At 39.6% G+C, this 14,536-nt stretch overlaps 1 protein-coding gene and 1 non-coding gene across 2 annotated transcripts; both read left to right on the top strand.

The window, feature by feature from the left end:
• The first annotated feature begins 4,240 nt into the window (after nucleotides 1–4,240).
• On the top strand, nucleotides 4,241–12,704 carry zbtb2b (zinc finger and BTB domain containing 2b). The gene is made up of 3 exons (XM_085431935.1): nucleotides 4,241–4,796; nucleotides 7,864–8,044; nucleotides 8,330–12,704. Exons 2-3 carry the CDS (start codon nucleotides 7,872–7,874, stop codon nucleotides 9,738–9,740), a joined length of 1,584 nt encoding a protein of 527 aa, XP_085288061.1. The 5' UTR covers nucleotides 4,241–4,796; nucleotides 7,864–7,871; the 3' UTR covers nucleotides 9,741–12,704.
• A 1,454-nt stretch (nucleotides 12,705–14,158) lies between these two features.
• trnaq-cug (transfer RNA glutamine (anticodon CUG)) lies at nucleotides 14,159–14,230 on the top strand. The gene has a single exon. It is a non-coding gene; the product is annotated as a tRNA-Gln (tRNA).
• The last annotated feature ends 306 nt before the right edge of the window (nucleotides 14,231–14,536 follow it).

Raw genomic sequence — 14,536 nt, 5'->3', positions numbered from 1 at the left:
TACAAGTGTCGTTTTTTATGTGTAATATGTTTGCTTATATTAGTAAATATAGAATGTGGGCAAAAGGAGTTATGAATGGGTTATGTTATATATTAATATGTTATATATGTTGTTTCTTCTTCCTTCTTAAAACCTTTACTAAATTCTACATCAATAACAACTAGCTGTGTTTTTCATTAGTTTGCCGGCCAACATGTGAAACAAAAACACGCACATGTAAAACATCGAATCTTTTTTGGCAACTGCTACATTTCCTTTATTTAACCAGGTAAAAAACAAAACGTAATCCTTGCTCTTACAAGATAAAACTTGTTTATTTTTTTTAAAGTTTAAGTCTGAACATGAAACAATTCAACTTAATATTTTTATATGAGATGGCGTAAATGTAAAAATTTATTTTTCAAGACAGATCTGGCCAAGAAGGCAGAGGAAATTGTACAGTTCTATGAGCATACTTTAATGACCAAAAATAACTTGATTGATTATAATGTGCACAGTAACACAGAGTCGGTGTCAAATGCAGAGACTTTATTTTATCTATGTAATATCTATCTAAATCACATTCACTACGGTGTATTTACTAATGTAAATAAAGATACTAACACATGATCACATGGAAAAAATCGGAAATCACTTTTCGGCAGACAAGCATTGACCGAAAAGTTTAGAGAAAAGTTGACCTACTGACACCCTTTTTAACGACTCCTTCATGTATAGCCAAGAAGGTTACGAAAATCAACCAATCAATGATTAACGAAAATGGAAAATGTAATTGGCAAGTAACAGAAGAGCAGTCAAACTAACAGCTAAAGAATACAAAATCTAATACGTTATTTTTTAGCTTGTGATACACATGACTCTGGTATACCAAAAATAACAGGGTAACATGCACTGTATATGTCGTGTTTGATCAGCTCCAGGAAAAAATACAACAAAATAAAACAAACAAAACATGGCAACAGAGTAGGCCTAATGACGTAAATTCGCGGTCGGTCCGTTTTTCTTTCTTTTTTTTGTGGGGTGGGGGGGATCCGGGCTTCCCCTTTTATGAGAAACATGGCCAACTGACTCTGCTATCACGATTACTGGCCTGGAGAGATGCGCATATCAATTAATTCAGGCGGTGCTTTCCCTTCTCTCAGATCATCCCCGCGGTCACTATGGGAACACGACCGGGCGGTTGTCAGGATGTCGGGGTCCTTGGGAGTGGGAGTCCAGCTGCGTCCACCTCCGCTGTTCATCTATCGCCGGCTTCCCATCCCCCCGCCGGGCCCCAGCCTGGCCGGATCTGTTTTTCTAAACCGAGAGAGCAGTGACTCACCACTCCGGTTTCAAAACAGGCCAAGGACGGGGGCAGGGCGGCAGTTAACGTTAAAGGCCTTGTTCAGCTGGGTGTTTCAGCTCCCCACACGCAGTCACGCCATGCATTACTTAACAGCAGGATTTCGTTTGTGCGACAAGCCCCTATAAACTGCAGGGACAGGCACAAATCTCACCATTCTCGTGTTAAAAGATACGTTACTGCAGCGCAGATGAATTAACCGGTAATAACTGCAAAGAATAAGTTGTTCTGAGAAAATTTAAGACAGATTAAGTCCATATAAACAAACGTGGGAAGGAGTACATTTATCCTAATGACACAGAATAAAGCTTGAATGTATTGATCCTCATTGTAAACAGTAACAGTGATCCAGTGGTTTACAGTTTATCTACTACATTCAGTACATCCCTGCCGTGCATCTTTCAGTAATCAAATATGCTTTTGTTCTTGACGTCCTCGTGGTCTTCATCCATGTTTTGCTTGTTAAATATTTTGAACCATCCATAAATCTACATTTTTATTAACCGAGTAGCTTAAGTAATGGCCAAGATTGTTTCTCCTTTTTTTTTAACAGGACAAAGACTTAAAAGCCCTTACGTCCCACCTAATAGCCATTTTATCCCCTCCTTTGAATAGACTCCACCCAGCCTCCTGCAAAGCAAGCATTTTCAAAGAGCCACAACTTGCTTAGGTTCATCCTCCCTTGTGAACCCTGTGTCCTTAAATGTAGCTCAGTAATGGCAGGCCTTGGAAAAAAAAAAAAGGTGTTTACACTGGGACAACATCCAGCAACTTGCTGATGACAACATCTGATGACAAAATATTGACATGACTCCAAAGTACACTCGTGAAAAGCTCCGCCTATACTTTCTGTGTCTCTGGTTTTGGTTAAAATTCAACTGAAACTACTTCCCCTTCACAAAACTTTTCAGAATAAGACTTCCAACATTTTGAGTTTCCCAATGCATTTGTTTTTTTTTTTCTTTTCTTTTTTTTGAGCTCACAAAGTAACAGCTGTAACTTAAAGCCCCCTCCTGAACTCTATACAAATTGATGCATTTTCAGAGTTTTCACATCACATAGTTGTAGGTGGAAAGTGTCTCGCCTATAACACGAGTTTAAGGTGCACACCGGTGAGCATGTCTGGTGACATCACAACCAAACCTGTTCCAAGAAGTAACTCTGCAACATATTTTTTAGCTTGCTTTGCTGGGCAACTTTCACTGATGTAGGGGACATCTTTTTATTGAGGAATTAAACTTTTGAAAATAAAAGAAACAGAAATGTTATAGTTGGTGTCCAAGTGATTGGGTGATACAAAGTTAATGAAATATTAGACCTTAACTGTGTTTGCAACTAGGAATTTACACATATAACACTGCCAAGGCAAGTTACCACTACAGAATACAGAGTACAGCGTTGGTTTCTTTGCTACTATTTGTACTCTTTTACAGATGTGGCAGGAAATTACTTTAGTTCCACAAATAAAAAAGAAGTGACAATAAATAGCCAGAATACTGATAAAATATCTAAATATAACATTACCCAAACATGTGACATGATATAGTCATATAGGAACCAAGTAGTTACCATAAAAAGAGAGTGTAGACTTTTAAGTTGTGTTACAGATCTACTTAACGTGATTCTTGAATTCTGAAATTCTGTTTTGCTGAAAGATAAAGGGATTTGTTTAAGAAACTGGAACCAAAACAGACCAACAGTGATCACAATCAGAATCAGCTTTATCGATCAAGTATATGATCTAACAGACAAGAACATACAAGAACTAACAGACTTAAAAACTCCTTTGTCCCACACGCCATCAGACTGTTTAACTCCTCTCTGGAGGGGAGAGGGAGGGGAAACAGGAGGACAAAGGAGGGAACAACTAAGCTGTAGTGCCTCTTCACCTCACTGTGCAATACTTTTGTAAATAGTCAACGGTGCAATAGACTCAATACTTGAAATGTGCAATTCACTTGTATTTTTATTTTTATTCCTATTTATTCTATTTATCCCCTTCGTATATTTTATTTATATTGTCTCTGTATTTATATATATGTGTGTGTGTGTATATATATATATATATATATGTGTGTGTGTGTGTATAACTCTGTAACTTCTGTCGGTGCTGTGCTTTTTTGGAAATCGAATTTCCCAGAGGAACCCACCCGAGGGATTAATAAAGTTCTATCTTATCTCTCTTATCTCTTATCTTATATGAAATCAAACAAGGATTTGTGCTGTTCTTTTTTCTCTTTGTTCTCAATGTACTTAACAGAATAGACAAAAAGACAACAGCAACGTAACACAAACAATAACAACGTGTACAGTGTGTTTAGATTTATATTTGCAATGCAATGGTGCAGAGTGCAATAAATTGTGGAACAAATAACAGATGGATCACTAGTTATATATACAGTATATGCATGGAATATTGACAGTATTATGTATAATATAGACATGCACAGCAAAACAATATATACACCATGCTTTAGTTCAGCAGCAGGATTGTGGATGTTTGAGTTATATATAATTCATCATCATACAGTTAGGTTTTCAACTGCAATATAATTATTACTCGATTATAATCTAAACAGGTATATTAAGTATGGTGTCTTCTTCATAAAAGTGACCACTTTTCTTATTCCAAAGAACAATGCAATCTTTTAATAATCAGTGTGAATACATTTAATATTCTTATCTGATTTAAGAAATACTATAAAAATTATTTAAGTGTTAAAGTTGTAAATAAAAATAAACAAATTAGTATTTCTCCCCTAATTATTATTACTGTTAAAAACAAAAGTAAAATCATAATGACCATTTAAACCTAGATATCTTAATTCGTCTTTTGAACCGTTATTTGATGTCTGCAACAGCCCCCGACATGCACGGTTGCGTTAGCCTAGCTTAAGTATCTCTATACTGCCCTTTAACTTGTTGAAAATCTACTTTAACCTTATATGCAAACATGAGACGACTGTGAGTAACGCAGTTTGTAATGTGGCCAAAAAGTCATGGCCAACACACAGAGACACTCACTGCCACAGTTTGGTTTTATGTTTACGTGTCGTTAACGGCAGCGGCACAATTATTAACTCGCAGACTGCGTGGAGCTGCTGGCTGTTTGTGTTCAACCTCTTCGGCCGACTGTCAAAAAAAAAAGAAAGCTGGCAAGCGGGGGTTGATCTCGCGGCGGTTACACAGTGCGGGAAATTAACGTTAACTCAAACGCCCCCTGCTCAACGGATTTTACAACGGCTGTTTTTGGCTGGCTTTTACCCACAGTCATGTGATTGTAACGTAAAACCCCTAACCGGAAAACACCGACGGACGACCCTCTCCGCTGCCAACGAATGCAGCGTTTACAAGGAACAGTTGAAGCTGCTGCGAGCCCAGAGGACTGACGAGTCTCCGGTAACAAACAAACAACGGCGACACGGCAAACTCCGCCAATTTAAGGAGCGCGCAGGTACGGTTATTTTTAGCGACATACCAGCCAGTTCGTTTACTTGTATTGTAAAATTAGTGCGCTACTCGTGTGTGCTTCGGCTAATACTGTAATTGTCACGGGGAAGTTAAAAGAAACGCGTTCGTGACCAGCCCCATCCCCCTTGCGTCGCTCGCTCTCCTTCCTCGTATGTGTGTGTTGGCCGCGCGCAAGCGCGCACGTCCGTTTTCTCGCGCTAGCAATAGCAACCGAGAGAGACCTGAGGCAGGGGCAGGACTCAGTCCAAGCGCGCTTGTGTTGTACGCTCCGTCTGGGCTTCTTTATGTACTCGACGTATAATTTTCTGTTCTCTGTAATGAAATGCTTTATTTCTGTAGCGTGTTTACCTTCCTCGCATGCTTCCCTCATGGGCACTTGTACGGTGTATTTTTTTTGGAGAATCTCACTACGGAAGTAACTGTTCCACGTGTCTACATCACAGCGGGGGCGGTGCAACATTGTTACGAACAACTTAGTATTGATTAAGACGTACTCTATTGGCTTTCGAGTTGCTCGATTGCGGTTAAATAGTACTGTTATCTTACAAAATCGCGTAAGTGAAGCCCCAAATTAGACTGCTTTAAGAAAATAGGCGGATTCGGAGGCTCACCGCGATTTCTGGTGTTGCAGAAACCCGCAGCATATAGAAATAAATACTTTTGCAGTATCTATCTATCTATCTATCTATCTATCTATCTATCTATCTATCTATGTGAAAAGGTTATTTATTAAGAAAGAGCAGTCAATTAATGACTGAAGATTCTGATACATTAATGATTTCTGGTTCTCTTGTGGGTTTAGCAGCTATTAAGGACAACATTTGCCTCTGTCGTGTTGCTTTTAGTTTTCCTGTGCTGCTTTGTAAACCGAAAACTAGTGAACATAAAATTAGATATATAACATACATGATGCATGTCACTGTACTCAAAAAGCAACTATGATGTTGTGATAGAGTAGGTACCCAGGATCAGGGCAACTATTAATAAGACCATTCATTGATTGTTAGGTATATAGCAGTGCTGTAAAGAGGACACGCAGCTATAGCACACCTAGATAAAAATAACCTAGCAGTAAAATCATAAAAATTAGGATGTTCATTTTTTTCTCCATTTATTTTAGAGACATGGTTTGGAGATGATGGCGGTTTGGAATTGTGAGGTATTCTGAATAAAAAGCACAGATCGTCACTGACATAGATGGTGTAATATTGTGAGGTTAGATATTTAAGGTAGTGGGGCCCATCTTTACAGAGAAGAGCAGAAGAAATATAAACTGGAACCACAGATTGTTCTGTACTGTTATTTTAGCTTGTTAATGTCTAATGTATGATGACCAAATTAGGGCAAAATACTTTTTAAGAAAAGTTATTATTGATTGATTGAGTGATCATTCATTTCACCTGTAATTGACTGTAAGCTGTCTGTTGTGAATGAAGAAAAGTGAGCAATTTAGCATTGGTGGAGGTTGGATTTAGTGCTGAATTGTAATTCTAGCAAGGTGTATCTACCTAGTGTATATTAATATTACGTGTGACAGAATCAAAGGTGGTCTATATTATGATTTAGTCTTCTGAGCCTTCTGTGCCAGTTTTTATTGCAGAAACTCTAGCATGTTCCTGGTGTGCTGCAATGCCAGCTTCTTTGCACTCTGACCTCTGAAGCAGATGTGCGGAGGGCTTTTGAATGCTTTTTTTGTGGTGCTACACATTCTGATCTGTATGAGAAGTTAAGTGGTGAGGTGTCCCTTATTGTCTGCTTGCGTGATGTGGAGAACTGTTGTAGCAAGGAGATCCACATGGTTATCTACTGAACAGGGCTAGAACCAGTTTGTCTTAGGAATGTGTGTCGACACCCATAACCCTGGTCATGTGATCGCCCAAAGCCCTCTCAGTCCTCCGGTGACCTAGGGTCAGCAAAAGCTCATCTCATTGGTTAGGTGAAGCCGCAGAGCTCAGAAATGCTCCTTGAGTTTGAATTCCCAGGACTTACCCAGAACTGAGTGCTTCAAAAAGTTAATTGTACACAGACAAGAGCTGCAGATATAGTATATAACAGTTAGTGCACTTTCACCGTAGGACACAGTTTTTAAAAGAGCTCAAATGTGTTATTCAGACCTGAATATTATATGTGGTTGTCTCCTCCAACTTTTAAAGGCTCAAACATCGTGGAAAACATAACATTAATTTAAAAAGCATGCAATTTCTACCTACCAGGATGTCATTTGAGGCCCTTTGACTAAATTTTTTTGTGTCAATGTTTGTTTGTAGTATGGTGATATAATTTTTAATTTCTCCATTAAATATTCTGAGTGGAAACCTTTTTCAGAATTATGTATTAATTAAAAAAAGGTTTTTGTATATGTTCCTCTCTCACACATCTAGTAGATGAGTTTCCTGTTATAGGAATTTAAATGCAATTTAAAGGTGTATTTTTGTTAAAATATACCTGGATATATATATCCATCACCATAGAAACACAGCCTTTGTTAGACATTTTGCAATTTTCATGATTAGGTTTTGTTGTTTTCTCATCAGCTCAGGGTAGCGTTTTTGAGACTGCCATTAGAAGTCAGTTAGGGACTCTTGAGTACAAAGCTAGTTTGAAAACTTCAAAGGCAGCCAGTCAGTCTGGATAAAATTGATTAAAAGTGTCTGGTCTCTGAAGTTCATTCAGAACAAGAATATTTTTTCCATGCGTCTGATGTTCTGGATGAAATTTAAATAAGAAGCCGACTTGTTTTTCCCACGTCTACCAATGTACAACACTCAATATCCACAGGAGTTCAATACAGTTAGCCAATCAGATTAAGATGTTTGGATTTGCTAAATCATACCTTTGATAAGCATGCGTTTCTGTGAATTATTGCTTGAGAAATGATCTCCAGTGTCACTAAATGATTCTTTATGGTTGCGTCAAGTTAGCCTTTACAGGGTCGTTAGATCTCCACCATCAGCCTAACTCTTTGTGGTCACAATACACTCTGGTCTGCTTCCAGACAGGAAACTTACTGTCGCTTGTGTCTGTGTGTGTTTTTGTGCGTCTTTGTGCAGGTTGAAGAATGGAGTTGGCCAACCATGGTCTTATCCTGCTGCAGCAGCTTAACGCTCAAAGAGAGTTTGGCTTCCTGTGCGATTGCACCGTGGCTATAGGAGATGTCTTCTTCAAAGCCCACAAAGCTGTCCTCGCTGCCTTCTCCAACTACTTTAGAATGCTCTTCATTCACCAAGACAGGTATAGCGGGAGAGTACTAATAGTTGTATCAGAGAAATAGCTCAGAAGTCCCTCAGTGATGACAATTTGCATTCAAACAGAATAATGCAGATGTAAAATGAAAAAACAACAACAACAAAAAAGTGATAAACAACTTGTTACAGGTTTTTAATTATTCAGACATCAGGAGTCTTTCCTGCTGAAAACTGAAACTTGTTGCAGCATTTTGCTGTTGCTTTTTTTTTTTTTTTTTTAAATCTCAGGTATCATTTGATGTTAACTGACCATATTCTGTATGTATTTTAGTGACTGTGTGCGTCTTAAGGCTACGGACATACAGCCAGATATCTTCAGCTACCTCCTCAACCTGATGTACACAGGCAAACTTGCCCCACAGCTCATAGACCCTGCACGACTGGAGCAGGGGGTCAGATTCCTGCACGCCTATCCACTCCTGCAGGAGGCAAGCCAGTCTGTGTATTCCCACCCCGAGCAAAGCATCAACCTCTCAACCTCTCTCTATGGCATCCAGATCTCTGACCAGCAGGTTGCGCTGTCGGCCAGACTGCCCAGTCGGCAGAATCTCTCTTCACCCTTTGATACCGAGCAGGGGAGCTCAGAAGGAAAGTATCCAGCCACGCCGCCTACTAGTTCATACACAAATTCCTTACCACCAAAGCAAGCTTCCTCACCCCCAGATATGGAGGCTTCAACTAGTGGTGCAAAGCCTATGGTTGAGGACGGGGTAATGGATATCCTAAGTCCGGACGGTTCGTCAGCAGGTGCCATCCTCCATGTAAAGCCCAGCATAATGAAGCGGAGTTCCTCCTTTAGGAAGCATTACTCCTGCCATCTCTGCAGGAGTCGATTTACCCAGAGAAGTCTCCTGCGAGAGCACCTCCTGCAGCACACACAGGCTCTTCAGCAGACCTCGACTGAGCCCAGCAATTCACTCTCACTTGTCATAACTAAAGAGCACGGCTTACCAGCTGAGGGAGTTCTAAAGGGAAACAAGGCTGGGTCAAGTGGCTCGGTTGCACCGACAGCGGTCGAGATCATTAGCGACAGTGAGCAAACCCCTGTTTCAGGTACCAATTCAGACTCTCCTCGAGCAGAGGTGTCCACTTCCAGCTGGGGAGTGGGAGGGTTAAATTCTCAGGCCGATACGCCTCCTCCTTCAGATATCGCAGACATCGACAACCTGGAGAACACAGACGTGGACCGGGAAGTGAAGCGACGGAAGTACGAGTGCTCCACTTGTGGCCGCAAGTTTATTCAGAAGAGCCACTGGCGCGAACACATGTACATCCACACAGGAAAGCCTTTCAAATGCAGCACTTGTGGCAAGAGCTTTTGCCGTGCCAACCAGGCAGCCCGGCACGTGTGCTTAAACCAGGGGGCCGACACATACACCATGGTGGACCGGCAGAGTATGGAGCTGTGCGCTGCAGGTGACGACAGCAACCAGATGGAGGCGATGTTTATGGGCTCATCGAAGCCTTACAAGTGTAACATTTGTGCAACTACGTTCTCTAGCCCGAATGAGGTGATCAGACATCTGTGTTTCACCCAAGGGGGATTAGTGGGGCTGCAGGGAAACTCAGGTGCAGGTGCGCTGCTCCCACGTGAAGAATTTTCCAAAGATGAAGGCTCAGATTTGTCCAACTCTGTTACCCCACTAGAACCCATAAAGACTGAGGAAATCCTCGTAGAATAGTGCCAAGGCTTGTGCTTCTGTCCTGTTTTTGAAAAAACAAACAAACAAGTGTGTTATCTAAATTATGTTCAATAGGTAAGCTAAAGGTGAAGATAGTCAGGTGACGTATGTTTGAGGCTCTCTTAAACTTTATTTTTTTAAAGGTGCAGTGTTTAGGCTCGATAAAACAATGTTTAAAGTAAATACGCTTGCTCTGTTTGGAAGAAAATCAAATACGTGACATTTGGCTTGAGGCTCGACTACCACTGTTTTGTGTTATCATTTAATTGTTAGCGCACATTGGTATTATATCTGACATGTTAGGGTGTACCACACTCTCATGAGCTACTATTGTGGTGAGGCAGTTTCTTCTCTATAAAAGGAAGAGGAAGCCGAGGCAGTTCCGGAGGAGACAGCATGTTGCAAGATGAGTTGCCTGTGCTAAATTTGTGAGAGGTGCAAAGTTCTAACAATTCCTCTGGACGTGCACAGTAGAGTCGCTTCTACATGTCCATAAATGAGAGGCTGATTTCACAGATCAGGCATAAGAATTTCCGGCTAAAAGCACACAAACCTGAGACAATCTGCGCTCTTATTTGAGTAGATTCTTAATATGCATCAAACTACATTTGTCTTCCATTAGTCTACTTGTGAGGGCTCGGCAGATTGAACACCTCGACATGTAATCATTAATTCTCAGCAACGATTTAGTTTCCTTTCTGTTCTGCGGAGTGTGGTTGAGGTTCCTGCGTCAGTCCTGTCACGCCACATTAAAGCACAATTTCTTTTCGTAATACGTGTTTGGCCACTGAGGAAAAAGTCACAGGGAACACATTTCATCTGTCTACAGTTGTGCTGCTTTGATTCGACTCATCTTTCTTGCTGTGTGTGAGTGTGTGAGACATTGTATAACTTTTTAATAACTAGGTTCTGATTTGAAGAAGCAATATGATCCATTCAGACACGCATACCTAGATGGAAGGCTGTCCTGTACAATATTTTACATCTTGTCTTTACAGTTAGCCTGGGTCATCTTCTAAAAATCCTTATAATATTTGTTTGTAACGCTTTTATTATTATTTTATATACTCTGCTATACTTACAAAGACTACATTGTATTGAAAAGATTTATGTATACTAGTTGAAAAATCGCTTTTCAAAAATACACACATAAGGATGACCGTGATAAATATCTTTCTCCAAAAATTAGGCTGTGATTTAAAAATTAGGTTTTAAGCCTCCTTAACTTGCCAACTTAGTGCTCACTGTTGATATATTTTAAAAATCATTTTGTGAAAAGGGAATTTATTTGGGAAGTTGAAGGGTTGTTTTGTTTTTTAGTTGTTTGTTTTCTATTCTTTAGTTCTGTCCACATTAGAAAAAAGTAGTGGCACCAGCAATTGTGATTCATAGAAAAACTTTGGGCTTGTTCAAGCTGACGGTGGGATATAGGAAGAGTTTTGATTAACATGAAGTTTGCAAGATATACGAAGTAACAGGGTTATGTAATTATATGGAATTATAAAATGTGCTTTTCACCAATTCTTTGGGATATCCAAACACTTTGTATGTACTACTGATGACTGGAACTTGTGAGACATCTTTTGAATAAGTGTGGAATAAATGTGAAGCTAGGAAAAGTTTTTACTCCTTACATAATTTCTCATCCTCGAATATAATAAGCTCCACTGCTGTAAATTAAATGATAAAGTTGTTAACAAGCGTATATTTTCATTTCTCTATTTCAGAACTGAACTTTATTTTAACTGTGATTAAAAATCTACTCGTAGAAATATCTTTAATTTGTTCTTCTTTTTTTTTTTTTTTAAGTATTGCAATGAAGTCAGTGCAGGGCGACGTGTAAACATCTCTCCAAGAGGAAATTACTTGTTACAAAATTGCGTTTTTTACTTTACTTTTAATAGAATCTGTGCTTCCAAATTTCTCCAGTTTACTCCAGTTTTTCCCGTATTCTCTTTTAAAGTATTTCCATACCATTTCTCAAGAGGGTACAAAAACAGAAGCATACTGCACGTACTGTTATCTTGCTCCATGACACAGTATAGTTGTGGTGGTAGTAGAGATGAATTTAACAATTTAGAAATATGGGGAGAAACTACAACTGCCAACTAAGGCACACAAAAGTTACACTGCCCGTGTTGTAAATGCATTATTTTAGTAATTAATGAAAATGCTAAAAATGCTCATCTCTAATGTGTTTAACATGCTTAATCTGTTGATAGAGCAGTTTTCTTTTACCCCCAGCTTAAAATTTGCTTCCATCTGTTTTTCCTTCCTGAGTAGCAGAAAGCAGTTGTTGCTTTGATGCAGTTAGCCCACCCATGAGCTAGATGGAGCTGTTTCTCCTTGCTCAGCCTGAATGAAGGGGAACGCTTCCAAACTTAAACAGTTAATTTATACCGATCTGACTGTGTGGTTGCCAATGACATAAACGACCTATTTTGCCAGGAGTTGTCTTCATGTCAAGTTTAGTTATCATAAAAGCACAAATGTCTGTGAATATGTACTAGTGCAAATGTTCAGTCTTCTAACAGGGAGCGGTTCTTGCATGACTGTCTCAAGGGAGGCAGTTGAAATGCTGTACTACTGACTTTTATTTCTCTGAGCTACATTGATGTACAGAAAAATGCACAGCTTAAAAAAAAGGAGAAAAAAAGATTAACCCTCCCCAAGGTTGAAATTGTGCTTTAGACACATCGGTCTTGTAACTGAATGGATGTGTTTGTGTGTCTCAGGAAGATGAAATTTTTTGTCTTTTCCGTTTGCTGGTTTTGAGATGATAATTTCACTGAGGACTCCCCCCAACCTAACCCATGAAACCTGACTGCAAACAATGTTAGTCCCCCCCAGTGCCCATCAGACATCTACTGTGATCAATCTGTATTCTCAGGAATGTGAGTAACTTTTCTGTATAAACTTTTTTTTTTTCTGTGAAGAAAGAACAATAAAAACATTTCTTTTTGATGATTTTGTCTTGTTTTCCCCACCAGCAGAACTTCTGGATGACACATTTTATGTCACTACTACTGATTTACCAGAAATGCATAATCATCCAAGTCCCAAGAAAGGATGTGTCATTTTCAGTGAGAAACGCTTTGTGAAACATCCAAGTGATAAAACATGTCGCTCGCTGAAAACGCCACATCCAGATGAACAGAATGAACTTTCTGGGGTTCCATTGTAGAAGATTTGAATAAGAATTTTTAACTGTAGACTTGTTACCACTGATTTTAAGTCCAGTTCTTGTGTAATTTCACAAGAAATTACACAAGAAACCCAGAAATTACTGTGGCGCCTCTGTCAGTGCGCCCCAGGGCAGCTGTGGCTACAATGTAGCTGCCATCACCAGTGTGTGAATGTGTGTGTGAATGGGTGAATGACTGAATGTAGTGTAAAGCGCTTTGGGGTCCTTAGGGACTAGAAAAGCGCTATACAAATGCAGGCCATTTGATTTGAATACTTCAGTCTTTTCTCCCAGTTTTCCTTCAAAAAGGGCTTCATGCCAGCCACCTTTTTACTAAGATCACTTCTGATAAGGCTTCAATGAACATTAGAGGGATCAACTGAAGAGCCAGATGCATGTCTCAGTCGTCTAGTTTTTATATGTAGTCTTCTTTAGTCCTCTGCTTGTCAAACATCCTCATTTTTTTAAGGACATTCTGCACACCATGCTGAGATATACCACAGTTTAGCTTATAGCTCTTTGGGAATCACCTTGTTTGTGCAAACATGCTGTTTTATGTCTGTCAAACTGTGTTATATCTGGTATTTTTCACAGATTCGGGTAAAGAAATTAGACTAAAGTGTGTGGTTTTGTGACAGGCTGCTAGTAAAGTGTCTAAAGATGGAGTTTAAACTTGGTTCTTTGCCAAGTTGTCTGTTATGCCCCTTTATGATTGAATGATTGGTGGTTACTGTAAGTGGTTTGCTTAACAAACTAACTAAACCTGTGGACCTAGAATCCAGTGATCTGAATTCAAAAATTGGTGAGACCTGCTTTTTGGAGGTGAAACCATTTGGCATGTCTTCTCTGGCACACCAGAACTGTGCTACAATTGTGTTTTCAGTGAGAGGTGTATAAAATCAAGCAGATAACCATGACCTCTACTTATTTCAGAATATCCCTCTACCAGTACCTGTAGGTCTTTTTCTTAACTTAAAGAAAATTATTACCAATTTTATTTGGCAAAATCATCGCCATCAGCTTCGGTTAACTCTATTATATCTGCCATTTGACAGGGATGGGCTTAAGGGTCCTAACTTTCAGTGGTACTATTGGGCTGCACAATTGCGCATGAGGATATACTATTTCTCATCTGATCCACCTCCGGCATGGGTTTAGATGGAACCAGTCTTACTTAATTCAGAATACTTTTTGGCAGGTTGCCACGACCTGACAGTATGAACACTACAGCAGGGGTTCCATGGCGTAATGGTTAGCACTCTGGACTCTGAATCCAGCGATCCGAGTTCAAATCTCGGTGGGACCTGATATTTGCGAGGTGAAACCATACTACATGTCTTCTCTGGCACTTTGAATTTCTGTATGAATTGTGTTTTCAGTGAACGCCGTATAAAATCAAGCAGCTAACCATGACGTCTGCCTTTACAAAACACTTGTCAATCACTAAAGAGTAGTACTAAAGAGCTGTGTGAAATTCAGTTGCACACCACACAAAGTTACAGAGTAAAAGTCAACAATTGTACAGCACTAAACCTCCTCTGTCTTTAACATCAAAAAACAAACAAACATGAGCATCGTGGTATGGGTTTCCATGGCTTTTGGTTTTGTGAAG

This window comes from Copadichromis virginalis, linkage group LG15 (assembly GCF_057382275.1).
Source record: "Copadichromis virginalis isolate Kocher_CV1m ecotype Utaka linkage group LG15, C_Virginalis_male_GT1.1, whole genome shotgun sequence".
Lineage (NCBI taxonomy): Eukaryota > Metazoa > Chordata > Actinopteri > Cichliformes > Cichlidae > Copadichromis > Copadichromis virginalis.
This window is presented reverse-complemented; position numbering and strand designations above follow the sequence as displayed.

Excerpts from the sequence above, each read along its gene's own strand:
- zbtb2b (XM_085431935.1), top strand. The coding sequence starts at position 7,872 with ATGGAGTTGGCCAACCATGGTCTTATCCTGCTGCAGCAGCTTAACGCT. Across the intron at positions 8,045-8,329 it reads CTCTTCATTCACCAAGACAG|TGACTGTGTGCGTCTTAAGG; the intron begins GTATAGCGGGAG and ends TATGTATTTTAG.